This window comes from Antechinus flavipes, chromosome 1, assembly GCF_016432865.1.
Source record: "Antechinus flavipes isolate AdamAnt ecotype Samford, QLD, Australia chromosome 1, AdamAnt_v2, whole genome shotgun sequence".
In the NCBI taxonomy this organism is placed as follows: Eukaryota; Metazoa; Chordata; class Mammalia; order Dasyuromorphia; family Dasyuridae; genus Antechinus; species Antechinus flavipes.
Window position 1 is genome coordinate 636,840,904 of NC_067398.1, and position 27,478 is coordinate 636,868,381.

At 34.8% G+C, this 27,478-nt stretch overlaps 1 protein-coding gene across 1 annotated transcript in view; it reads right to left on the minus strand.

The window, feature by feature from the left end:
* The window catches only part of LOC127544484 (collagen alpha-1(XXII) chain-like), a 176,701-nt gene that overhangs the window by 15,999 nt on the left and 133,224 nt on the right, over positions 1–27,478 (minus strand). Inside the window, exons 26-34 of the mRNA XM_051971138.1 lie at positions 23,579–23,632; positions 21,019–21,072; positions 18,993–19,037; positions 16,438–16,491; positions 12,987–13,040; positions 10,963–11,016; positions 8,309–8,380; positions 3,957–3,992; positions 2,540–2,584 (exon numbers count right to left, since the gene is read on the minus strand). Coding sequence (XP_051827098.1) covers positions 2,540–2,584; positions 3,957–3,992; positions 8,309–8,380; positions 10,963–11,016; positions 12,987–13,040; positions 16,438–16,491; positions 18,993–19,037; positions 21,019–21,072; positions 23,579–23,632 — 468 coding nt within the window. The remainder of the gene's footprint in view (positions 1–2,539; positions 2,585–3,956; positions 3,993–8,308; positions 8,381–10,962; positions 11,017–12,986; positions 13,041–16,437; positions 16,492–18,992; positions 19,038–21,018; positions 21,073–23,578; positions 23,633–27,478) is intronic.

Genomic DNA, 27,478 nt, shown 5'->3' on the forward strand with positions numbered 1-27,478 from the left:
TTTTACATGGGCATGATTTCTTACAAAACACTTTATTTCAATGAATTCCCAATATATCTCTGTTATATGGAAAGGTCAGGGCTCATCATACCCATTTTACAGATTTAGAAACAAGTTTGAAGGCATTGGCTTTTCCAAAATCACACAGCTGATAAGTTGTAGAGCTGGAATGAGATACCAGGTTTTTGACGCTAACTGATTCTTTGGCTCCCAGACTACTGCTTTTTTTCATAATATCACTTTGTTCCTATAGCAAGGACTTCCTAGAATCAGAAAATTTCAGTCTGAAGGGAACTTTTCTAGTCCAAGCCCCACAAATAATAAGAATCTTTCTGACTCACCAACAAGCCCAGACTGTTAGAACATTTCTAGTGACAGGAAGGTCACCACCTCTGCATGCATTGCTGGATGGTCTTAATTACAAAGAATTTCTCATATTGAACAGTAATTTCTATCCCTCTAACTTTCTAGTTTTTTACTATTTTGAGGCACACAGAATAAATCTAACTCCCTGTTCTATATGCCAGGCTTTAGACTTTAGAAAATGATATTTATGCGCCTTTTAAAATATAGAATCCTAGATAAAAGATGGAAGGAAACTTATAAGTTATTCATCTCCCTCATTTTACAAATGAGGAAACTGAGGCTCAGAAAGACTAACTGACTTGCCCAAGTCACACAGATAGTAATAAAGGATTTCAATCTTGGGACTGTGACTCCAATTTAAAGATTTTCTCTAAAGGAACATACTGTGTTCTTTTTTCCAGACTCTTTAAGTGACCCCACCCTGAAAAGTATTCAAGCTCTGTCTCCAAACCTGGTTGCCATCCTTTGGCTGGGGCTAATCAGTTATACAGGAATTTCCATAGGGAGACCCAATCTTTCTGCTTCCTCTTGACACAGTGGAAGAAGCTGCCACGTCACTCTTAGAACTTGCAAAGGAAGCTGAGATACATCCCCATGCGGGGGCCATGACAACAAGGGGAACTGGAGGCTGCCATTCAGAGTGGTTGTGTAACAAGCAACACATGTGGGGGTTTCAAGGCAGACTGGATATATATATTTTCACTGTGAGGAGAAGCAGCTTTCATGGGTGTTAAAACACACACACACACACACATACACAACTTTGCTGCAGAAATGATTCCCCCTTCCCCCTCCCCCCCAATTCCTTTTCAGGCAAATGTAAAGAAAATCTTATTAAATCCTGGTGCTGCCAACATTCATTATGGAAAAATCTGTTCCCTTTTCACATCCGATGACAAACCCAGTACTGGGCAAATGCCATGCCAGGCATGTTTTCATGTCTGCAACTTTTTCAAATGAAAATAGACAAATTTAGATTAGAAAATTTGATAGGGAAGGTATGATAAGATGTTGGATATTAGGGCTGGAAGGTATCTTAGAATACAGAATATTCAATGAGGAACAAGATTCCCAGATTAGAAATGTGAGTCAACCAAGATCAGATCGCAAATGAATGGGAGAACAAGTAGTAGGACCAAGTTGCCCTGATTTACAGAAAAGAAAGAAAAAATGAATGGAAATAAGGAAGAAAGGAGAAAAGGGAGGGAGGAAGGAAAGAAGAAAGGAAAGGACAGAGAGAAAGGAAGAGAGGGAGGAAGAAAAGAAAGTAGGAAGTGAGGAGCTAAGGAGGGAAGGGAGAGAAGAAAGGAAGGAGAAAGTTGGGAAAAAGGGAAGAGGATGAAGGATAAAATTGAGAAGTCTTTCTATTTACTTTTTTTAACTAAAGTGAATATATTAAGCTTTACATAAAGGAGAAAGGGAGAGAAGGAGACAAGGGGGAGGACAAAGGAAAAAAGGAAGAAAATACTATTTATTAAACATCTACTATAAAGCACTAAGTTCTTTACTAATATTATCTTACTTGATCTTCATAACAATTCTTGGGAGGAAGGTGCCATTATCATTTCTGTTTTATAGTTAAGGAAACTGAGGAAGAAAGAAGTAAAGTGACTTGCCCAGGAACACAGAGCTAGTGAGTGTCTGAGGCTGCAGGTGAACTCAGGTCTTTTTGATTCTAGACTCAATTCACTGGGACTTGTAGCTTTCTCAGTCCGTCATTCATTCAACTTCAGTGCATTACCTCTCTTTGCCATCAATCACATTTATGTTTATAATTTTAACTATTTCTTTGTTAATTACTAACCAAGAGAAAAAACCCATGAAGATTTATGTACCCCTTGAAAAAAGACAAATTAATTTTTTTTCTTTGCTGATCAGAGTTATTCTCTAGCCTGGGATAAGCTATAAGGATATATACATGTGGGTGTGGTCTATGCAATTATAATAATTCACATTCATGAAAGGCTTTGTGATTCACAAAACACTTTGTTCATAATAATGTTACAAATTATGTAGAGCAAAAACTGTTATGCTGATTTTACAGAAAAGAAATTGAGGCTTAGAAAGATGACCTCTTTTGTCCAGGATTGCAAAGCTACTATGAGGCAGATGTAGTTCTGAAATTTAGATCTTCTGATTTCAGCTTAGGAGAGACAGAATTTCTCTTACATACCCTTTCTCCTTTTGCACCTTGTTCTCCTGGTTTTCCTGAGGCTCCCTGGGGAAAGACAACAGTGATCAGTATACAAACAGGATACCAGGAGCCAGAAGCAAATAAGATTATACAAAATGAAAATTAGGGAAGAGGCTCTGGACCCAATGACTGAGGAGAATCACTAGAAAGATGATCCTATCTAAATGTCTTTGTTCTTCTTTGAAAGAATAAATAATAGTTACCTGAAAATCCCATCAATAATAATAATACCTATTTATATAGTGTTTTAGAGTGAGGAAACACTTTACATAAACACATTCATTCAACATCCCACGAAATAGTCAAAGATACACTGTTATTTCCATTTATCGATAAATTAAAGACCTCTGAGCTCAGGAAAGATGTTTTAAGATAATAATCCATCAAAAATAGGGTATTTGTGAAGAAGGCAATCCATTGAGGTATGTAAAGAAAGTATGATAAGTCTTTCAATTTATTTTAACTAAAACATATTAAGTCTTTTCAATATTTAATATACACACTGGCATTAGTTGCATCATTTCAGGCCATATGTTAGATGGCCATATATGGTATGCATGCAATATTCTGAGGGAAGAACAGGTGTTCCCTTGTTTAGAGTGGCATTCTCACTGATTGGTTCAATTTCACTGTACTGACATGTCCCGTGGTAGACATAAGTGACTTTATGAATTCTTATTTTTCATTGAACTAATCCTCACAGAATGGACAAGTGGATTAAACAGCTCTATACAAAACAACAGACAATAATTGGGAATTAATGAGAATATTAATGACAAGAGTATGAGAAAAAAGAGCTGACATTTCTACTTCTAGTGTAAGCTCTTTGCCAGCTGTGTTGAAAAACAAAAACAATAACAAAAACAAAATAAACATGACAATTGAATCAGATCTGCCAAGTTTGCCAAAAAAATTGCAATTACCAAGATTACTGGAAATATTGCTCTTCAGCCACCACTCTTAATTATGAAGCTCACCCTGAGAAATGGCCTTGAGATAATGAAAATGTGAAATCATTATTATCAGAAGGGCAATTAAAAACCAAACTATTGTTATTGAAAAAGATGTGTATTGCCTATAAAAAATCTCATATCTAAAAGGGCAATACCTGATTTGTTTTCAAGAACACCTAACTGATAACAGGAAGATATGAATTTATAAGATGAATTTGAGCAATAATAAAACTTTGATATAACTGGTGGATCGGAAGCCATTAACTTGGTGCTTTCCCAGAACTCTCTGCTTTGCTTTAGAAAGTGTATATTGCATAAAAAATCCTGATCCTTAAAACTTGTCTGGCTATACAGTTAACAAAATATTTCATAGTATACAAAGTCCTTTCAAATCTACTTTATCATTTGATCAATAAAAGGATTAAAACATGCTCAGTACTTGCCTCTTTTCCTGGAATGCCTTTTTCTCCTTGTTCTCCCTGTGAAACATTAACAATTATGAAAGAGTCGAGAAATGCATGGTATGCCAATGGTAACCAACTAACCAATCCTCTAAGTGACAAGTATATTTTAAACATCACTGGCTATCCCAAATAATCAGCAAATGTTTATTAAGCAACTACTTTGTGTCAGGCTCCATTCTAGGTGTTGGGGATACAAGTACAAAAGAGGAAGTTTTTTCTCATAAGTAATCTATATTCCCATTTGCAAACTACTTTAAGTTTAAGGGAACTGAGAAAGGGAGGGATGAAGAAATCCAGAAAAAAATATAATTTCTTACATTTTTATAGAGATGCTTAACAGTCTAGAAAGTCCTTATATAAATATGATCTCAACTTGATCTTCTAACACTCCTGTTTAGCTAGGCAATAAGTGTTTTATCTTCTTCATGAATAATAATTATAATTTCCTAGCTCTCTTCATAATGATCCTCTTCAGTAGGTATAGTTAACATTACTATTCCCATTTTACAAATAAGGAATTTGAAGTCCAAGAGAGATTAGATGACATCCAAAGTCACACATCTAATAAATGTTAGATGTGAGATTCAAATTTAGTACTTTATTGACTCCAAGTCTGATGCTCTTTCTACTGTAATGTGTTTTGTATAGGAGGTTAAAAGTCTGGTGTAAAATAAAAATAAATTTTAAAAAGTGTCTGGTGTCATAAAATTTCATGTTTCAAAGGCATCATCCAGTAGTTCTTCAAGAGTCTATGGAGGTCTCTGATACCCCTTTAAAGGATCTGTGAGGTCAAAACTATTTTCATAATACCAAGATGTTATTTGCTTGATTACATATCTGTATATCACAACAATTAAATAAAGGAGCAAAGATAATAATGGCTTCTATTAAGCCATAAATAATAGAAAAATTTTAAAAATATGTAAAACATTGCCACTGTTACTTTTTTGTTTTGGAAAATATAATTATTTTCATAAAATATGTTAACACATAATTGATTTATTTTTATAATTGAAATATTCATTAATACATTTTAAATGATTAGTTTTAAGTTTTAATAGTCAATATTAAAAGATATAGCTTAGATAAACAAAAGATCTTTAGTGCCCTCAATCATTTTTTAGAATATAAAAGGGTCCTAAGAATAAAAGGTTTTAGAAATGGTGATCTAGTCTAATCTCTCCCCCTTTAAAAATATGTTATTATTTTATCATTTATATTTATGCATTATAGATTAAATCACATATATTATTTATAATATTATTTCATTTCAGAGGTAAAGAAACTTAAGCCCAGAGAGGACAAGTGATTTTTCCAGCAGTGGCTCATGTCAGATTAGAAGCCTGATCTTCTCTGTGTCCCAAGTTAGGGGTTCTATTTACTATGCCAGGCTTTGGAAGATCATCTCTGCCCTCAAGGAACAATAGAGATGAGAAATACACAAACCCATTTGGGTAGCAAATATTTAAAATATAATAAAGGGCTAAATTGTAATATGACAAGTAGTTCTGTATTTAGAAGAAGGGAGATGAGTGTTTGGGAAGTAATTTATTCATCCAGACAAACACGTTTTCTTACCATGGCAATTCCCTTTGCACACCCAGGTTATGCAAACACTGAGCTTGTTTGAGAACAAGTGATTTGTTGCCTTTGATACAGGTTATTAGACTAGATTTTCCTGATTAGCTACCAATGGGCACACTCCTTTTCCCTCTTGCTTTCTTCCTTCCATTTTATTCCATTCAATGTATGAAATGATTGATAAAATCCTTGAATGTTTATTCAAGAAACATTTATGAGATCAATGAGGAAATGACCTTAGAGATTGGCTAGTTCTGATCCTTCATTTTCCAGACCTTAGTAATGAAGTCCAGAGAGGGGAAGGATATTTGAGTTCCGTTTTTTTTTTTTTTTTTGGTTGTTGTTGCTGTTGTTTTAAACTCAGGATTTCAACACTAGCTAATTAAGAAAGCACAAACATTGAGACCTCTTTTGAGTCAGCTCAGAGCAGATTGGGCTTTGCTGTAAATCTATATATGCTATAATCTAGTGCCTCTCTAATAATAAAGAGCAAATAGTACAATGGACTTTAGAAGTTATTGTTCCTCTCCCTTTGCATTTCATGAGACTATCAGTAACTGAGGTGACACTGTTTAGTGATTCCCCAAAATCCTGACTAGAAAATAAAGAAACACATTTTTGATCCTTACCATTAGAAGGGAACATAGATTATCAAAACAGATTGGGCTGGTTCTTTAGAACACAGGCTGTTAGAACAAAGAACATAGAAAATTCAAACAAACAAAAAACCCCAGAATGTTAGAACTGGAAGATGCTTTAGAAGACAAAAAGAAAAATACATAGCATAAACTATTAAAATAGATAACACAAGATGTTAAAACTGCAAAGTAACCTTAGATGATTGAGTGTTAGAATATAGAACAGTTTTAGAACAAATAAAGATCACAGAATATCAGAACTAGAAAATACCTTAGAATACAATATTTTAGAATTAAAAAAAAAAGAACAAAGAGCATACTATTTTAAAACTGAGAAATATCTTATAATGTAGATTGTTAGAATAAGGAACATGGAATTTTCAAACAAACACAATCCAGAATATTAACACTAGAAAATAACAGAACACTAAATGCTGAAACATAAAGACAAAATATTAAATATGAAAAGCAAAGTATGTGGAATGTTAGTACTGGAAGGAGCACTAGAACGTCAACACTTCAATTAGACAGATTTATAAAATATAGGACCTGAACGTTAAAATGACTTACCCAGGAAATTACTAGTGATAATACTGAGGTTCACTAAGTCATGGAATTAAGGATAATATTAATAATAGCTGACATTTATATTGGGCAAATAGGTAGTACAGTGGATAAAGCTTCAGAATTGGAGTCAGGAAGATTCATTTGCCTGAGTTTAAAACTGGTCTCATATACTTTTTTGTTGTGTGATCATGAACAAGTCACTTAACTGCCTCAGTTTCCTCATATGTAAAATGAACTGAAGAAAGAAATGGCAAAACATTCCAATATCTTTGCAAAGAAAACACCAAATGGGGTCATGAAGTGTCAAACATGACTGAACAACATTTATATAGCACTGACTATGAATCAAGCAATATGCTAAGCATTTTGCTATTTTTATCTCATTTGATCCTCAGAAGTCAGTGCTGTTGTTTATTCTCATAGAAGAGTAGATCTTACTAATAGTATCACAAATGTGTGGGCACACATACAAATTAAGGAGATGCTCTTGTGTACTGTGCTCAAAAATTCAGGACCTGTCCTGCTTTGCAAACTGAAGCTTAGATTCAATCACAAAAGCCATTCGTCTTCTCCTTCAGGTTAATAATAACGACAATAATAGTAGTTCACATTTATAAAACCTTTTCAAGATTTAAAAGTGCTTCCTTCACAACTTGTGAGGTAGATTGTTGTTGTTTTGTCCTTTGATTTAGGAGAGGATCAATGACATCATGAGGTAATGTCTTGACTTGCTCATGAATTGGATTTAAGTGAAGTAGTCACCCAAAGTCATAACTCTCACTCTTCCTTCTTGAGTCATCAAAGTTCAGTGAGAAAACAATTCAGGACTGGCAAGGGCCAGAAATACATTGGGTAATCTTGGTTTCTTTGGTGTCTAATCATATTTTACGTACTCCACAACACCTATTTCAGTAACTTTTGTGATTTTGGGAACAAATGTTCTCAGTGATACATTCTGGCAGAATGTATCATGCCAAAAAAAGTCTTCATAAACTTGGGGTAGACATTTCCTCAACTCATCAATGGGTTTGAGGGTTGTTGGTTACCACGAAAAGTTTAAGTCTCCCAAAAGAAGAAATAGGTGAAGCCTCAAACCACTTTAAACTCAGTTTCAGAGTGGCAGAAATGGGGATAGGAGTGTGATAAATAATTCTGAATTTCCTTACAGCAAAGTCTAGAAATATAGATTAATTTTGGAATATCTGATTTTCTCCCTCTTAAGCTGCCCCTCAAATGACCAGACTTTGACTTTCTGAAACTTGAGCAAAATACATAATTTTCTATTTTCAATTGCTTCATCTATAAAATGAGGAGGTTTGCCTCAATGATCTCTTAAGGTTACTTTCTATCTCAAAGACTTATTCCCTCTGAACAAGCACTTATTTAATTCTATCTGAAAAGAAGGTACTGTGTGAATCTTGGGATGATCTAATGAAAACTGCAGTTTGGGTGGAAAATGAAGCCTTTAAAGTTGATATGCAATCCAGGAAGCTTCCTAACCAAGGCTTAAAAACTAAGATTCCTACCAGGGAGTTCTCTGCTTACCGGAGGTCCCCGAGGTCCTTGGAATCCTGGAAGACCTGGGCTGCCATTATCACCTTTGTTTCCTTTCTGCCCCTACAAATACAAACAGACAACTGCAACAACAATCCAGATCAATCCTAGTCATAATCTCTTCCTTCCTGCTTGTTCTGCTATGAGTAACAAAGGCACTCAGTATATAGTAAGATGAAGACAGAGGACAATGAAATTAAATTTAATAGACAATAAGTCCTTACTGTATGCAGAATATTTGGCTGTGTATCAAGGACATACGTATTTGCCCAAAATATAGTCCCTGCTTTCATGTAACTGACAGTCTAGTAGGGCTGGACTTAAACTTACCTAATAACAGATAATTATAACACATAGTAAGTTCATTACTTCTTTACAACTCTGCGTCTTTTCAGGATATATTTTTCTTTTAATTTAGAATGCAAGTATATATCTAAAATATTATGAAATAGATAGGTATATTATTATAGGCACCATTACATTATAAAATGATGAGAAGCAGTGGAGGGGAAAATCAATTTAAAGAAAAAAAGATTAGTAAGAAACCCAAATAATCAAAATTATCTTGAGGACATTTGAGTTGGAAATAGAAATAGAACAACAAAGTGCTAAAAAATTTCTGCAAAAAAAATTAACAAATTATTTTTTAACAGGATGGATTTAACTTTGAGAAAAAGCCAGAAGTCATCCAGAGACAACCCTGATGGATTCAGGGTGGTGGCATAGGGAAAGGCAGGAAATAGCATTTTGGATTAAAATAATGTATGACCAAGTCATTACCCAATGGAGAAATGGTCAAAGAATATAAACAGACAATTTTCAGATGCCCAATTTAAAGCCATCTATAGTTATATGAAAAAATGCTCTAAATCACTATTGAACAATTCTGACATACCATCTCATCCCTCTCGGATTGGCTAAGATGACAGGAAAAGATAATGATAAAAGTTCGAGGGAATGTGGGAAAATGGGAACATTAATACATTGTTGGTGGAATTGTGAAATAATCCAACCATTCTGGAGAGCAATCTGGAACTATGCCCACAGGGTTATAAAACTGAGCATACCCTTTGGCTCAGCAGAGCCATTATTGAGTCTGTATCTCAAGGAAATCATAAAGGAGAGAAAAGGACCCACATGGGCAAAAATGTTTGAGACAGCTCTTTTTGTAGTGGCAAAGAATTGGAAAATGAGTAGATGCCCATCAAGTGGGGAATGACTGAACAAGTTGTGGAATATGAAGATAATGAAATATTATTGTTCTATAAAAAGTGATGAACAAGTTGATTTTAGAAAGGCCTGGAAAGATTTACATGAACTGATGTTGAATGAAACAAGCAGAACCAGGAATATATTGCACACAATAATAGCAATAACATGTGATGATCAACCATGAAAGACAATTCTTTTCAGTGGTTTAGTGATCCAAAGCCATCTGTACCAAGAAAAAAAAATAAGTAAACTGAATGTAAATCAACACATGCTCTGTTCACTTCTTTTTTTCCGTTTTTTTTTAATATCTCCTATGGTTTTCTCCTTTTGCTCTTATTTTTCTCTTCCAATATGATTCATAAGATATTGTGTATTAAAAATAAATTTACTAGGAAAAATGATGTATGGGTATAAATAAATAAAGCTGATTTTCCTCAGTTGTTCTTGGCTTGAAAAATCTTTTTTTTTTTTAAATAAACAAACAAATCAATAGGGGTCCAGAAATTCTTTGAAAAATGACAGCATGAGTGGAATATACTCATTTAGGTAGATATCTTCTGGCTAATCATTTGGGGATCATCAAATCACGGAAATGCAGTAATTCTAAAAGGAGGATTCTTGTTCAGGTTGGAAGTAGACTACACGGCCTTTGAGTTTGCTTCTAGTTCTGAGATTCTAAAAGACTTTTTGAATTTGATTCAATGGTATTTTTGTTTTAAAAAAAGAGACTATCTGTGTAGATGTGTGTCTGTTTTACACACACACACACACACACACACACACACACACCAATATTAACATTCCTAATTCAATTAGGAAATCTAATGGTTGAAGCTGGGAGTGGACTACGTTCTGCAGTGGGAGATACATTAGCAATTTTATCCACAGTAATGGTTATATTGTTACTTCTAAAGTCTCTTTGGAAAGCTATTTACGATTTGCTGTGTCCTGACCATTCCCAGAAGCCTTCAGTAGACTTCTTTTCCTGGCATTTCTCTCTAGTGCCAGTGGCTGAACACCAAGTCTTTCTACTCTTCCTCCATCATCTGATGATTCCCATTTGTTCTGCTCCCCACTGGGAGGCTGCCTGCTTGCAGTGCCCATAAATATATCTTGAGACGATAGACAGACTCATTACTCCTTCTGCCTGAGGTAATGTGCAATCAGTCCAATTACCCCCTTCTGGTTCCCTCAGCTATGGAACAATGTGCCCTTCTCTGGGGCTGCATGAGATAAAACTGATGTTCTGGTGGAAAAAGGAACTGAGTCCTCCTCTTCTTCCAGCAGCAACCTGTGGAGTTACTCTATATAGAGGTAAATGGGGCCTAGATTATTCCATGTGAAGTGGGGAACCAAAACGTATGGGCTGTAGCTGCCTTGGATTTGGCAAATTACTTATTTCTTCCTTTATTTGGAATTTGACCGGTACTTACTGGGTTACCTGGTTGGCCAGGGTCTCCGGGAGAGCCGGGTGATCCATTTTTACCCTGCAAGGGGAAATTACAGGGAAGAATGCAACCACTCTGTTTTACTACTATACAACAAATTCCTCCCATCCTGTTTTCTTCCCTCTTTTATGAAAAATAAGGGATAAAGGAAATATTTAGTAAATTACTATATTGCCCCATTGAAGTTAATGTTTATCTTTATTTTATTTCTCATCTGAAAATCCATTTAGACTATACATCACTATATTATCCTGTTGAAATTAATGAATGTATTTTATTTCTTATGTACAATATCCTTTATCCTCCTCAAGAGCAGTGATAATCACTTATTTTTCTTTGTATTACCAGCACACAGTATCTAGAACATATAGTTAAATAGTTTTTAAGTTGGTTTCAATTCTATGACTCATTTGAGGTTTTCTTTACAGGCATTTCCTTCTCCATTTTACAGATAAGGATACTGAGGCAAACAAGATTAAGTGACTTATCAGAATCACACAACTAGGAAGTGTCTGAGGCTGGATTTGAATTCAAAAAGATGAATCTTCCTGACTCCAGATCTGGTATTCTCTCCATTGTGCTACCTGGCTATCCTTCAGATTTTGTCTGGCACACAGTAAGTGCTTAATGTTTAATGACTGATGACTGCCTGGTAAACTATCCCCTCCCCCCCCCTTTCCTCTCCCTTTCCCTCCTTCTCCTCCTCCCCCTTCCCTTCTTCCTCTCTTCCCCTTTTATTCCCTCCTCCATCTCCTCTCCTTTCCCTCCCACCTTTTCCCTCCCTCTTTCCTCCCTCCTTTCCTCCCTCCTTTCTTTCCTTCCTTTGGCAATTGGGGTTGTGACTTGCCCAGGGTCACATAGCTAGGAAGTGTCTGAGACCAGATTTGAATTTAGGTTTTCCTGACTTCAGGGCTGGTGCTCTATCCACTTCGCCCTCTAGCTGCCCCTTTTCTTTCATTTTAAATGGGGGTTCAAGAAGGTTTACTAAGAGTCAGGAGATACAAGGACCTAAAACCTTTGGGAACTGTTGCCATAAGGGATAATGGACTAGTCTCAGAATCAAGATGACTTAAGTTTCATTCCTAATTTTGACACCGACTACCTAGCTTTCTGATGCTGGGTAAGTCCCTTAACCTTTTCGTACCTCAGTTAACGCTTTAAGATTGTAACTTGTAGAACAGTTAATGAATTACACTGGTAATAAATTCCTCCTTGAATTCCCTATATTGATGAAATCAGAGATCCTGATCCCCCTTTATCTCCAAATAAAATAAAGCCAACAAAAAACCCATCCTTTATTCTGAATCTTCCAAAGCTTTTAGAATGTGACTTAGATAATGTTCTCTCAGATCACCCTTAGTACTCCTGACCCTTGTAAGCAGGGCCATCCCCAGAGTCTGGTTACTTTTTGCCTATACTTTGGATAGTTCAGATATGCTAAAATCTGGGTAGTAACCCATGGAGGAAGCTGATCAGAGAAAAGGAAGTGATTCTACTGACCAGGGTCAAAAAGGGACCTAACATTTATATATATTAGCTCCTAAATCTTCTACCAACAACTAAGCATACTTATAGGACTACTTTCTTGCACATGTGTCTTTTGGGTTATCCTTTGATATTTCTCCTTTCCAACCTATTAATAATCTTCATCTTAACTTGATTTCTCATCAATGAAAGCAATGATGGAAAAGAGAAGGGAGAACACACTATATTTGGAGAAAATATGTGGTACCACAGAAAAAGGGATATATGTAAATTCAGAGGACTTGCTTGCAAACTTCAGCTGTGGTACTTTTTAACCTGAATGACATCAGTTAAGCTATTTTTATTTTGAGGCTCTCAGTTTCTCTATCTGTAAGTTGGAGATTATTATATTTATACTGTCTATATTAAAGAGTTTTATGAGATAAGCCCTCTAGATAAAGAAATTGTTTTATTGATTGATCTCTTATATCTGCTTTGGGATAATGTTCCCAACAAATTGAAAAAGTTGCCAAAAGATAACTCACCGGTGCTCCTCTTAGTCCCCGAGCACCCGGGGGCCCTGTGGGTCCAGTGTCACCCTAGAAAAAAGAAAATAAGTCATCCTATTATTAATGCAGAGATTAATGTCAGGAGAGACAAGGGCATATAACAGAGTAAGACATGGGCAAGAAAGTCTATAACATCCTTGAAAGAAAATATTGTCCTCTAGGCCCACAACTGGAAAAAAAAAAAAAAAAAAAGAACAAATTCTAATGAGAATAAGGAAGAAGGCCTAAAGTGAAACCTAAATTACTGAATACAAATGTTAAAACGTTTAATAATCAACAAGAAGAAAAATGATGATAATGATTAATAGGCAAATGAAAGGTCATAAGATTTAAAGGACTTTGGGGGCTATTTGCCTGAGCCCCCTTCTTTTATAGATGAGGAAAGTGAGATCTAAGAAAATATAGTGACTTGCCTATAGTCTTAAAGGTGATAAGTGGCAGGAACAGATCAGAGCCAAGTCTTCTAATGGGAAATTCAGTGCTCCTTCTACTACATTTTTGTTCAAGAGACATATTTGGTGTTGGAGAATTCACTGCCCTTAGTCATGCATATTGTTGGATAGTTTGGATTGCTGGAAAGTTGTTTGTTTGTTTTATATTGCTGAAATCTATTTTCCTCTACCCCAAGGTAGACTAGATGATTTCCAAGAATTTAATGATTGTATTTCATTGGTTTATATTTTATTTGCCTTAGGTTTCAAAAAATCAGCAAATTTAGGGGCAGCTAGGTGGTGCAGTGGATAGTACATCAGCCCTGAAGTCAGGAGGACCTGAGTTCAAATTTGATCTCAGACACTTAACACTTCCTAACTATGTGACACTGAGCAAAGTCACTTAAACCCAATAGCCTCAGGAAAAAAACAAAATAAAACAAAAAACTAAATAAATTAAACTAAAAAAAAAATCAGAGGTCAAGGATCATTGCTTGCAAGCTGTATGATCCTACAAAAATCACCCTTAGGGTCTCAATTTCTCATTTCTAGGAAATAATCAGATTAGATTATATAATGTTTAAGAACTAAAATTTCTACTCTAAATCTTAGACAATTTTAACAATTTAGGATATCTGTCTTTCTGTACTGACCAAAAGATATATTCTACAGGCAAGCTGGTAAAATGGAGCTTTGAACTTGGAGTCAGAAAATTCTGGATTTGAATTTCATCTCAGACACTTACATGAGAAGTAAAATTGCAAGATTTTATTTCCCCAGTTGAAAAATTCATAGCCTCCCTTTACATTGCCATGATAGAAAAAAATGTAATATAAGTTATAGGGTCAGCACATCCTGGTTGAAGAGAATTAAAGAATGTCTTAAGTCAACAGAAATAACTACTGGTAACCTGGGTTTATGCCCCCAGGCAAGCTAAAATTTTAACTGGGCATGCTTAATGAGCCAAATGCATATTACTTTTTTTTTTCTCTTTTAAGGAGGAGATATCCACCATTTTTGAATATATGATGATGTGGCAAGAGGAGGGCAATGCATGTAATAGGAGCTTCATAAAATACTAGATTTTGGAAAGGTCTCCAATTTAAATTTTGAGGAGGCAGGGTAAGATTATGAAATATAATTGCTGGTTCTGGCTTTTGTAAATTGCATTTGTGCCCCCTCAAAGGAATATGGCATCTGCTTCTTGCAAGAAACATAAAAGGCCTTCCTCCACTCACTCTAAGAATTTGGATCTGAAATTTTCATTTCTAACACTTACTAGCTTCCTGATTCCAGGTATGTCATCTAATCTCTTTGTGTCTCAGTTTCCAAAGAGAAGAATTGAGAAGAGTTAGACTTGATAACCTTTAAAGTCCTTTCCACCCCTAAATAATGCCTAGAATTTATTTTTATTCTTATTCATTCATTTTTCAAAAAATTCTTGTTTCATTGTAACTTGACTCTTTAGTCTGAGTGCTCTTTTTTTTTTTTTCTGCTGAAACAATGGTTTCAGAAAGAGCATTTATGAAGAAATTAGTAAACCTGGGAAGTATTCTGAGTTATAGAAGCATTTAGTAGTATGAAGATGGGCCAGTCAATTAAAGTCTTTAGCGCTCATTTTCCTCATATATGAACTATGTACATTAACACTTATGCTGTCTCTCACAGAAATACTGTTTGGAAGTCTGTGAAAAGTGTCTACCATGGCCCTAGCAAAAAACTGTTCTTAAACTTGAGCATAGTTAAATTTATTTACAGGATTGCATATGAAATTCTCATTTGGTTTTGAAAGATCTTCACATATTGGTCTCTTTTTCCCTTTTTAGCCTTCTTACATTTTGCTCCCAACCACCTGTTTCAAGATCCAATGTCACTGGCCTTCTTGCTGTCCTTCTCAGTAGTCCCTCCATCTTCCAACTCCATGCATTTGCATGGGTTATCCTTCATGCCTGGTAGATTTTTCCTTCTCTACCTCTACCTATTTACCTTTTCTAGCTTTCTTTAATACTCATCCCAGATCCAAACAGCCTTTCCTGATATTCTCCCACAAACCCAATTGCTATTGCCCTCCATCTAGGAATACCTGTCATTTTCACTTTATATATCTTGAATTTGCAATTTTTTTGTATGTAGTTACAAACATGAAAATATTAGCTTTTTAGGGCAGGAATGATATTTTTGTCTTTCTTTACATGTCAGATCAATTAGTATAGTACCCTGCAATCATTTAGTCAACAAACATTTATTAATTACCCACTTAGACTCCAGCATTGCGCTAAGCACTGGGAAGACAAAGAAAAGCAACAGTCCCTGTTCTCAAGGAGTTTAAAATCTAATAGGGAAAACAATGTGTGAATAACTAGATATAAACAAGTTCTGTACAATATAATTTGAAGATAATCAAAAAAGGAAAGGATTAATATTAATTAGGATCAAAAAAAGATTATCTTAAATACAGGATTTTTTTCTTGAATTTAAAAAAAGTCAAAGAAATTGGTGCATTGTAGACTTGGCTACTTCTAAATGTAGAGAGGCTCCTAGCTATTTTGATGATTATTTAACTATGAAAAACCATAAAACAAAAGGAAAAATTAACAATACATATGCAGTTATAATACAAAACAAGAAAGGGAGGAGAGAGTTGAGAATTAGCACACTGGAAAGGTTAAAAATCTTTCAACATTCAAAATATGAAATAATCGAAGTATTCATCCTTCCATGTAAATGCCTTCTTTAAATGTAAATACCTAGTCCAGGAAATCATTCCCTGGCTTTTCAGGCCCATGCTTTATCTTCATCATAGAGGATGAGTAGCTTGGACCATCAATAGTTTCCAGCTGTATCTGATGGTCCTTGAAATGTATTCTGAGAAACTATAATGATTTGTCCTGAAACACAATCTTTGTACCCTTGGCTGTTGTATCTGGGATAACCATGTGAAATCCTGGAAATGTCTTTCTTCCATCCTACCCACAACAGATAAGCAATGCACTTACATCTTTCCCTGGTGACCCTTCCCTCCCTGCAGGGCCTGGTGCTCCTGGCTCACCCTGTAAAAGAAGAAAACAAGACGATCCCAGTTAAAACAAGAGATGGGGGGAATCTGTGTCCTTATGGAAGATGCTCCTGTGGTGTTACCTGGGAAAAGAAATTGAGGGATGTAAGTAAAGACCATGCTCTTGAAAAGCCTGGGTATTTTTAAGAATGAATGTGTTTTCATGTGTGTGTTTACTATAGTTTTCTACATGAAATAATTATGACAGATTCTGCCCCAAGGCAGAATGTCAAAACTCTATCCTGGCCCATATCCACTTGGCATTTTTGTCTATGGCTAATCCTTTACTGCATGGCATTTCTAAGTCAACAATCAGTGAGCCCTTCAAGTTCCACCGCCAGGCCAACCAGAACTTTGCCTCAGTGTGAGACCGTCTTTAATCTCCTTATTAAACCTAAGAGAGATGTTGCATTTTCCAAAAAGATTACATTAGTACTTAGAGGGGAAAAAAGTCTGGCTTCTTATCATGTCTCTGTCCTCCAACAATCTCCAACTCAAGGGAAATTTGGATACAACCCTGTATACCTCAACTTTCATAGCTCAAAATCTATGATAGTAATGATTGTATCACCCTGAACAAATCACTTATTATCTCCGAGCATCAATTCCCAATCAACTGGAAATTGTTGTTTTCCCAAAAGCTGTTTCACAGCATTGCTAAAAAATTTAAGTACTGTGGACATGGCACAAGAGGAAAAAAGAAGTTTTATTAATGTGTTTTGGTTTTACATTACAAGTATTTAAATATTATTAGGGCAGATGGGTATTGAATTGACTTCTGTGCTGGACCTGGGGGTAGGAAAAACAGAATTCAAATCTAGGCTCAAACACTCATTAACTATGAACCTGAGCAAGTCATTTAAATTCTATTTTCTTCAACTTTGGCTGAAAAACAGGGTAAATAATAGGACCTACTCAGAGTAGTTATGAGGATAAAATGAGATAATATTTGCAAAGTGCTTAATAGTACTTGGCATATAGTAGGTGCTAAATAATGCTGTTTCTGTTTGTTATTATTCTGAAAGTACATGTGACAGTCTACATATATAGCATCTCCAAGTTTCTCTACTTTACATTTTTAAATAATACAAATTAATTTTCTTTTCTCTCAGCCCAAAGAGCAAAAAAAGAAATCTTTTTTTCAATAGATACACACACACATACACACACATATATAATCAAGCAAAATAAATTCTCTCTTTGACTATATGCAAAAACATATGTCTCAGAAGTGAGTAGTATGTTTCATTACTGATCTTTTGGAATCACAGATAGTCATTGTATTGATCATAGTTATTGCAGCTTTCAAAATTGTCTGTCTTTATAGTGTTGTTCTCCTGGTCCTGCACATTCCATTCATTATTTCATTTTTTAAGTCTTTAAAATTATTCATTTTTTATTATATTGATATTTTAGTATTAATTATGCTTCTAGTTCTGCTTATTTCAGTCTATGCCAGTTCATATAACTCTTTCAATGTTTCTTTTAAATCATTTACTTTCTCATTTCTTATAGCACAATAGTATTAGATCACATTCAAATAACAATTTATTCAGTCATTGCTTAATTAATCGACATTCATTTAGTTTCCAGTATAATTAAATAAATAAGACTTCAAAAAGATCAAATCTTAACTGTTTTGTTTGTCATTTAAATCTTTTCCAAGCTAGACTTTCATCCTTCCTAGATTTCTTCCATATTACTCCCTTCCACATATTTCATGACCTGACCAGAAAGGTCTAGCCACTGCTTCATGCACATGATACTCCCTCCACAAAGTCTTACAAAAACGAATGTTGGAAATTATCTTTACATGTATTTTAGGGAAAATACAATTGAGAGAAAAAATAAAAGCTTAAAAACTGCTCTTTGAAATAATCTTTATATTCATAAAAGCACATGGTTATCATGTGAATACATTCTCCTTGGTGATAGTGACTTTTATTTTAATTGTAGTATCCCCATAGTACCTGGGATATAGTTAGGATTTAGAACATTCTTGTTGAGTATATACAGCTAGTGTTTAATACAAAGTTAGTCAAATTACTTAACATTAATGGTGATGGTGATGTTGTTAAATAAAACAATGTGGTGTTTCTCAATGAGTAGCTTTTCATTCAGTAAATAAATCATAGCTATTGAGCACATACTATATACCTATTCCTGTGCCAGACATATGTAGTAATTACTTGATGCTACTGATAAAGATTTTATTTGTTCTGCATTCATTCTCATATGAAATTCTATCTTCTGAAATAAGACATCTAGAAAACCCAGGTAGAGAAAACATCTTATGAAACTCATTATATTGGAAACCCCATTGTCACTTTCTTGGATGACAAGACACTTAATTGTTAAGAGGAATTAAGATTGGTTTTAAATAATCTGACGTAATTGGGTGTAGTTCTACCCAGAATCCAGAATCAGAAAAACTGAAGTTGAGGGACTTTACAAGAGCCTGTCATTTTTATTTTTAATATCAAGTAATCAACTTACCCTAGGGCCAGGCGGACCAGAGTCTCCTGTGTGTCCCTTAAATCCCTAGAAGAAAAATAAATAAATTTTTCAGGAAAAAATAATTCTTGAGGGGGACAAATGCTCATATTATATCTGTGGGCCTCATGGTATGACATGGCCATTTACATTCTTATCTTAACCTTGACAGAGTCCAATTATTTTAGTCATTCCAAATCAGTCCACCATACTGTCTCCTCCTGTACTAATCTGGTCCTTTCTCTTCTCCTGGTAGTTAGTGATAGAATCTTTCAAAGCAAAGGATCAATCTCTTAGAGCAAAGGCAATATACATCTCTATCATAAATCTTAACAGTCATGGTGTAGGTCTCAATAGCCTCTCCAAGAGCGCGCGCGCACACACACACATACACACACACACACACACATACACACCCACCCCAGAAAATCTTTTTGGCATAGGAGAATATAGGATAAGTATCTGCACAATTGAAATAGCCCAAATCATTTTCTATTTTGCTTTTAGACTCCTACTAGATCCAACATCCTAAGAGTAGAATGTGAAAGGTTTTGCTATAAAAGAAATAAGCAACAGTGATCAGATCCCATCTCATTCGATTATCAGGATGTAAAAGAAAATAAGGATTTCAAGAGAAGTGATTGGAGAAGATGATCCCTACAATGTCTCTAACTCTAGGTCTATCCTAGGATTTCTCTCCTGTCATTCCTTCAATAGCTCTTTGGCCACTGGATAATAATAATAATGACAGCAACATTAATAGCACAATAGCAGCTATCATTGAAAAGATTCACCTTCCTGAGTTCAAATCCCAAGTTTCTCAGATACTTACTAGCTGTGTGACCCTGGGTAAGGCACTTAACCCTATTTGCCTCAGCTTCCTTATCTGTAAAATGAGTTGGAGAAGGGGAAATGGCAAAACTACTTCAGTATCATTGCCAAGAAACCTCCAAATAGTTTCACAAAGAATAAGGACACTATGGAAACAGCTGAACAAAAACAATAAATACTTATATAACTAGGTGGTATAAGTGGATACAGTACAAGGCTTGAGGTTAGGAAGCCCTGAATTCAAATTTGGTCTCAGATCCTTACTAGCTATGAAACCCTAGGCAAGTCACTCAAGCTCAATTTATCTCAGTTTCCTGGGCTGTATAATGGTAATAATAGTAGTACCTATATCACTATATTGCTGTGAGGAAAAACCAAGACAATAATTTCAAAGCACTAAGTACAGTGTCTAAGATACTTTATAAATGTTACATATCGTCATCATCAATCATTATAAAACAAATACAATACAAATATATCATAATTATCAATAATTACAATAATACTGTGATGTAGATACAACTATTATTCCCATTTTAAAAATGATACATTCACAGGTGTTAAATGATTTGAGCATCGTCACATAGCTACTAAGTTTCTAAGATAAGATTTAAAGTCAATTCTTTCTGATTCAAAGTTCGATGCTCTATCCATTGCATCATCTAAATGTTTAACTAGCGATATGACTGTGGGCGAATCCATTTACTGCTTTAGGGTTTTTTCACCTGTCAAGGGTGATTGGATTAGACTGTTTTTGAGATCTATTTCACACCTAAATTTCAAAGATTATATGACCTTGACTCTATGACTATAAGTTCCAGCCCTGACAAATCATTTATTACAAACATCTTCTGTCTCTGAGTCCCTGTTCTCATTTCCCAAATCTTGGCTGTATCCCTGAAGCTATGGAATTGCAGGTTCCATTTGAAACCATTCATTCTATTATGCATAAATAGACATGGCTATTACTAAGATAAATATGATGTCACATTCCACATGTGCTTAGAATGAGGGACAGAATTCTCTACATCCCTCTCTCTGCTCCTGTAAACTGCATGGTATTCTTCAAAATATTTCTCCATATCTAATTTCCAACCTGTCATTCAGAGAATAAAGCGTATTTTTTTCATTAAGTGCCAAAGTGTATTCATACTACTTACTTTGTCAAATATGATTTATTAGATATTTTGGTACTTACAGGAGGTCCTCTGGCACCATCTTGTCCTCTAAGGCCTGGTTCTCCTGAAGGACCCTGAAGGGACAGAGAAAAAGAGAAGAGAAAGGAATTCATACCATAACATTTATAAATTCTTTGCTTCTGTGGAACGGGATAAACCATCCCTATCAATAATAGCATCACCGTGCTACTGTGTACTGAAATTCTTTTCTTCTTTGTAGGCCCAATTCAGGTGCCACCTCCTTCTGGAAACCTCTTATCACCCTTGTCAGAAATGATCTTTCTATTAATTCCCTTTTCCTCTATGGTTGATCTTTAAAAAAGCAAGCACTTAATTGTAGTCTAACTTGTTGGTTGTCTATATTCTATGTTGTATCTCCCATGTCATCATATTATAAGCCTCTTGAAGATCTGAATCGACTAATTTTTATATTTCAGCTGTCTGATATAGTATTCTGTATACAGTCTATACTTACCACGTAGTTTTTGATCAAAGTGAATCTTTTTCCTCTATTACTGTCCCATATTTACTAACTATAAAACAGCTAGCCAGCTCCTATACCTTGTATACAGCTTATGCTCGCCTTCCATGTGTTTCACCTTGTTCTTCAATTTGTAATGCCCTCTATTCCTTTTGCTGCCTGCTGAAATATTATCCATCTTTCATTTTCCAATTCAAAACCTGTTCAATAAAACCTTCCCTGATCCCTTTAGTCAGAAGTCATCTTTCCCTTCTAAGTTCTGATTAATGTGAAAAATGAATCCCATAAAATGATTGAATGTATTTGAGTTTTCACTATTAGAAGTTATAATTATTCAAAGTATGGTAATTGGTTCTAGCCCATTGGAAATATGCAGTTTGAATCCCAATAATGCAGCCACCTAACAGATTTGTTTCAGTTATTTCTGACTTAACGCAACCCATTTGGGGTTTTATTTTTAAAAATTTTATTTATTTAATATTTCCTTCAGTTACATTCAAAACAATTTTTTTAACATTTGTTTTTTTTAACATTTTTGAATTCTAGGTTCTCTCCCTTACTCCATCCACAATTAAGAAACCACATGTCAAGTTATACAAAAAATTTCCATAAAAATTAATCTGTGAAAGAAAACATAAATCTCCTACTCAAATAATTAAAAAATCTTTGTAAAAATTAAGTTAAAAAGAAAAGAGAGAGAGAGAGAGAGAGAGAGAGAGAATTCTATTTGGGATTTTCTTGGCAAAGATACTGGAATGGTTTGTCATTTCCTTTTCCAGCTCATTTTACAGATGAATAAACTGAGGCACTGAAGTGATTTGCTCAGGGTCACACAGCTAGGAAGTATCTGAATCTAGATTTGAATTCAGGATCATGAGTCCTCTTGACTCCAGGCCCTGGAGTCTCTATGCACTATGGAGCCATCAAGCTACCCTTATATTCATTACTCAAGATCTATATGACCTCTATGCTCTCTTCTAGCTTTATAATAATACATCAGTTTTTTTTTTCTCAAGCTATTTCTAGCTATAAATATTCCTTTATGTTTCTTATACTTCTTAACAGGCTGTAAGCTCATTGAATTCAGAAGACATGAGAGACTTACCTTTATATCCCTCCCTACCATATAGTACAATACTGCACATAGTGTATACTTAATAAAATGTTCTAAATACAATTGGGCAGAGCCATGAATAGATAAGGGAAAAAATTCACTTTCAAATGCCATTTTCTTCAATTATTTCTTCTACACAAGAATGTTTTTAATAATTACTGTGAAAGTAGTTTGGAAAAATATATGTATTTTAAAAAATATATTTGGGGGCTTAGTTTCCTGATCTGTAGAATGAGGGACTTGATGATCACTGAAATTCTTTTCATCTTGGACACAAAGATTCTATTTTTCTAGTCCTGGTTCAGCCATAGGCAAGTTGGTCTACCTTTCTGAGCTTCAGTTTTTTCCTAAAACTGGTAAACTGGATAGAGTGCTGGGCCTAAAGTAGGAAAACCTGAATCCAAAACCAGCCTCAAATACTCACTACCTGATGCCTCATTCAAAATGTTTCCTTGTTCCTCAACTGCTACCCTCATACCAAAGGATTTATATCTACATATTGACTGTTCCTCAAACACCCTCACCCACTCACTTAGCTCTTCCACCTACTCATTCCTATAAACTACTCTTCTATCCCAAGTCAAGACATATTCAAAGGTTGTCATATCCTTGAACTTGCCATCACCCAAAAGTAGAGCACCATTTCTACATTCAAGAATTCTGAAATCCTCTCATCCAACCATGATCTATTGGCTTTTTACTTCTTCCTCTACTTATCTTTATAAAACTCTATTTGTCTACACTGTGACCTTTAGAGAATTGATTGCTCAATTCTCTCCAAAGACCATCTCCCCTACACTAATTACTCCATTCTCCTCTTGACTTCTTGGCAATTCAATTCAACTCTACATTGTCTTCTTCTCTTGAACCTTCAGCCCCTTTGCATTACAGAGGGTAATACCCAGCTAAATTATACCCAACTAAACCTGCCTTGGATCTCTAAGAATTCAATCCCTATTTATACTTAAATAATTTAGTCACTTACTGGTTCTCCAGGAGGGCCCGGCTTTCCATCTTTCCCTTCTTTCCCTTCTTCACCCTGGACATGAAAAACAAAGAGGTTAACATCTCAAAGAAAAAGAGGAGAAGGGAAGAATGGCATAGTGGATAAAGACTTAAATTTGAAAAGAGCTTCAAATGATATCTCAGATACTTTCCAACTGCAGACTAGAATTCTTCTACAGAAGAATTATCAGCTTATCTGATAAAGCTCTAAAATGGGGATAATAATAGCATCTATCTCAAAAGGTTATTTTGAGAATGAAATGAGAGAATGCATGTTAGGTATTTCTTAAACCTTACTATTCTATGTATCATATGATGCTCTGAGTTATTTTAAAAATAAAAAAAAGAGGGAAGGGAGGAAAGGAGAGATAGAATTGGGATATTGTTCCACCATAAAGGACACATGCAAGGAAGAACTTTTATAGTAAAAAGAAAAATGGTTGGCATCCAATACTTGAACATCACTCTTATTGGAATTGGTTCAAAAAAAGAAGACTATACACACACATTCAGTTATGTACCAAAATATATTTTATCCCAAAGGGAAATAGAACGGGAAAGGGAAGTACGAAATATTGGGAGGAGGAAGGAAATGAAGGGGAAGATGGATTGAGGGAGGCAATAGTCTGAAGTAAGACAGATTTTTGAGAAAGAGCAGGATAAAAGTGTGAGAGTGATAGAGAGAGATAATCAGCAGAAAATGGATTGGAGGGAAACGTACAATTAAGTGGTCATAAGTAAATGTGAATTATCTAATCAATAGAATGGAAGAAGAGAGCAGAATGGATTGGAAAGCAAAATCCAATAGTTATGGTATGTACAAGAGACATGTGTGACAGAAAGACATGGAGAGAGTTGAAATAAAGAGCTAGAGCATTCTGTTATGCTTCAGTTGAAGTGAAGAGGCTAAATTTTAAAAAATTTAAAAGAAAAACACAATAAAGGGGAAGCCAAAAAGATGTTTCTTTCCTTTCTACGCCTATCCTTTAATTCTCACTGTGATCCATGTGCCATATTTATTTACATGCATACTAGAATTTCAGATGTGATTCCATAATTTACCTGATATCCAACTAATGTTCAGAAGGATGGGGTACAGTCTAGCCTCATTTATGAATAAATTGGGATAGAACATGATATGGTTACATTTATAAATCAAACTTTAGGGATAGTTAGGAGACACAGGAAATAAATTAAAAAGATTCCTGATTAGGACCAATCTTTAGCTTTCAAATATAATCATTGATTTATTTAATATGAGATTCAATTTTTAAATAGCCATCACCCCCTACCAATAGCCAATAAAATTTGATTTTAAAGATATATTTAAATGATATATCATAATATTGTGCTTTTGCAGCATACAAAGTTCTTCTGATATATGTTACTAAGTTGCCTCTCACAATATGGGTAAGGGTGGTACAGGTAGTTCAGGTATTGTTATTATCTCTGTTATTAGACGTGCAGTGACATTTTCAAGATCACAAAGTAAGCAAGTGGCCAAGCCAGGATTCAAACCAAATCTTCTGAATGTAAAATCAGTTGTTCATTGGTGCATTATCTCAATACTGCAGGATCTGGACTCAGTCAATATTTTCAAGGAATGACAGGATTCAGCAAAGACAATAAATAACAAGATTAAAAAAAATTATCCTTTATAACAAAATGACCAAGAGAATACTAGTTAATATATAGAAAGCATTTAGATGGTATATTAAGTTGGACAAATTAATTTACATAGGCAGACTCATTTGATCTTCACCATAACCCTGTGAGATATTCAATTATTATCCCCATATTACAGATGAGGAAACTAAACTATAGTCTTACAACTAGAAGATCCAGAAGTGGATGACTGAAGAATCTTTTAATATCAGTTTCTTCCTTCTTCACCCACCTTCTGTGTTTGGGGTCATGCATTGGCATGTACTCCCTGCTTTTTTTTTCCCATCATATCCTTTTCTTCATTCTTCAAGACCAAGAACTCTTCCTTGGCCCATTCCAATGTTATCATATTTTTATTCAAGTATCAGGTAATTATTCTTTTTTTCTTATTCTGTGTAAGCTTAAGTTCATAATTGCTGTTATCCTTTTAGAAAATCAGCTCCTTGAAAACAAGGATTATTTTATCTTGCTTTTGTTTTTTTCAGGATTTAGCACCAGGTGGAATATCCATAGTTTGTTGATTAACTCACTAACTTTATATCAACTCAAATCTTTGGACATTTTAAATAGTTCAGGAAAGTACATCTAACCATGACATCTTGTTTTAAGTTTATAACAGTTACCTACTCATAGGACTACCAAAGGAAGTATGATAGCCAGAGTGGAATAAGAAGGATTCCCAGAACCTGGAAGGATTTTGTTGTAAAAATATACTGGCATATTAAACAGTGCTGTGAATTTGGGGAAAGAGTCTGCAGCTTGAAAAGGATATCTAACAGTTAAGTAATCTTTTCTTAATTAAATTCATTTAAATAACACTTCTTTTTCATATACTAGGCTTAGATGATGTTCGTTATTTTCCCAGAATTTTTTTCCCTCAAATTTTTATTCTTTGTGATAATGAAAACTCTCTGGAATGAGGTAGAGTCATGGAAAGGATTTTCTGGCAAAATAGGCAATATAAAAACAAAAGATAGCAATAAAAACATTTTTAAAAAATTAACTCTCAGTGCTGATAGATAGAAACTCTACTGGAAATTCACATAATTTGCCAACAAGACTTCTGTAGTATAGTTTTAAGATATCTCTGCTGATATATAGGAACTGAGTGCCCCTCAGCATACTGGTAAACACAGGATGTCTTTGGTGAAACTATTATTGATTTTCTTTTCAATTAAAAAGTTTGCTTTCTGAAACATTTCCTGAATGCATGAGAGGAAAAAGAAAGGGGCTGGATAAGTAATAAGTCAAGGAAAGCTTGAAAAATGGTGCAATTAAAAAAAAATAAAACAACACAAGCATTTCTTCAACAGGGGTGAACACAGATTTCCCATCAAAGTCAGTGTGAAACACTTAGAGAAACAGTCACGTTGCAATCTATGGATGCCTTTGAGCCCTGAACATCATGTAGGGAATAAAAGCTAAGTGGGTTATGAGGAAGGCAGAATTGGGCCGTGCTTAACAAAGTTCTCATAGATTTGTACCTATGGATCTACTCTTGTCAAAGAATATGGTTATTCATTCATCAAACACGTATTTAGAGGGCAAAATATTGTGTGAGGTGTTGGATTAATTTAAATATGAATAAAACAAAGTCCTTAGTCTCATGAAACTTAAAATTGAATGAAGAAGAAAATTTCAGGGTTAATCCTCAAGACAGAATTTTTTTTCCTTTTTGGGAGGTGGGTGGGTATGATACTCTTAAGAAAATCACATGGTATATTCCAAAGAAATATTAAAGAAGGGAAAGGGACCCATATGTGCGAAAATGTTTGTGGCAGCCCCTTTTTGTAGTGGCTAGAAACTGAAAATTGAATGGATGCCCATCAATTGGAGAATGGCTAAATAAATTGTGGTATATGAATGTTATGGAATATTATTGTTCTGTAAGAAATGACCAGCAGGATAATGTCAGAAAGGCCTGAAGAGACTTACATGAACTGACACTGAGTAAAATGAGCAGAACCAGGAGATCATTATATATTTCCACAAAAATACTATATGAGGATCAATTCTGATTGACATGGCTTTCTTCAACAATGAGAGGATCAAAATCAGTTCCATCTGATTATTAATGAATAGAAGCCGCTACACCCAGCAAAATAACACTGGAAAATGAGTATGGACCACAATGTAGCATTTCTACTCTTTCTGTTATTGTTTGCTTGCTTTTGTTTTTCTTCTCAGGTTAGTTTTACCTTCTTTCTAAATCTGA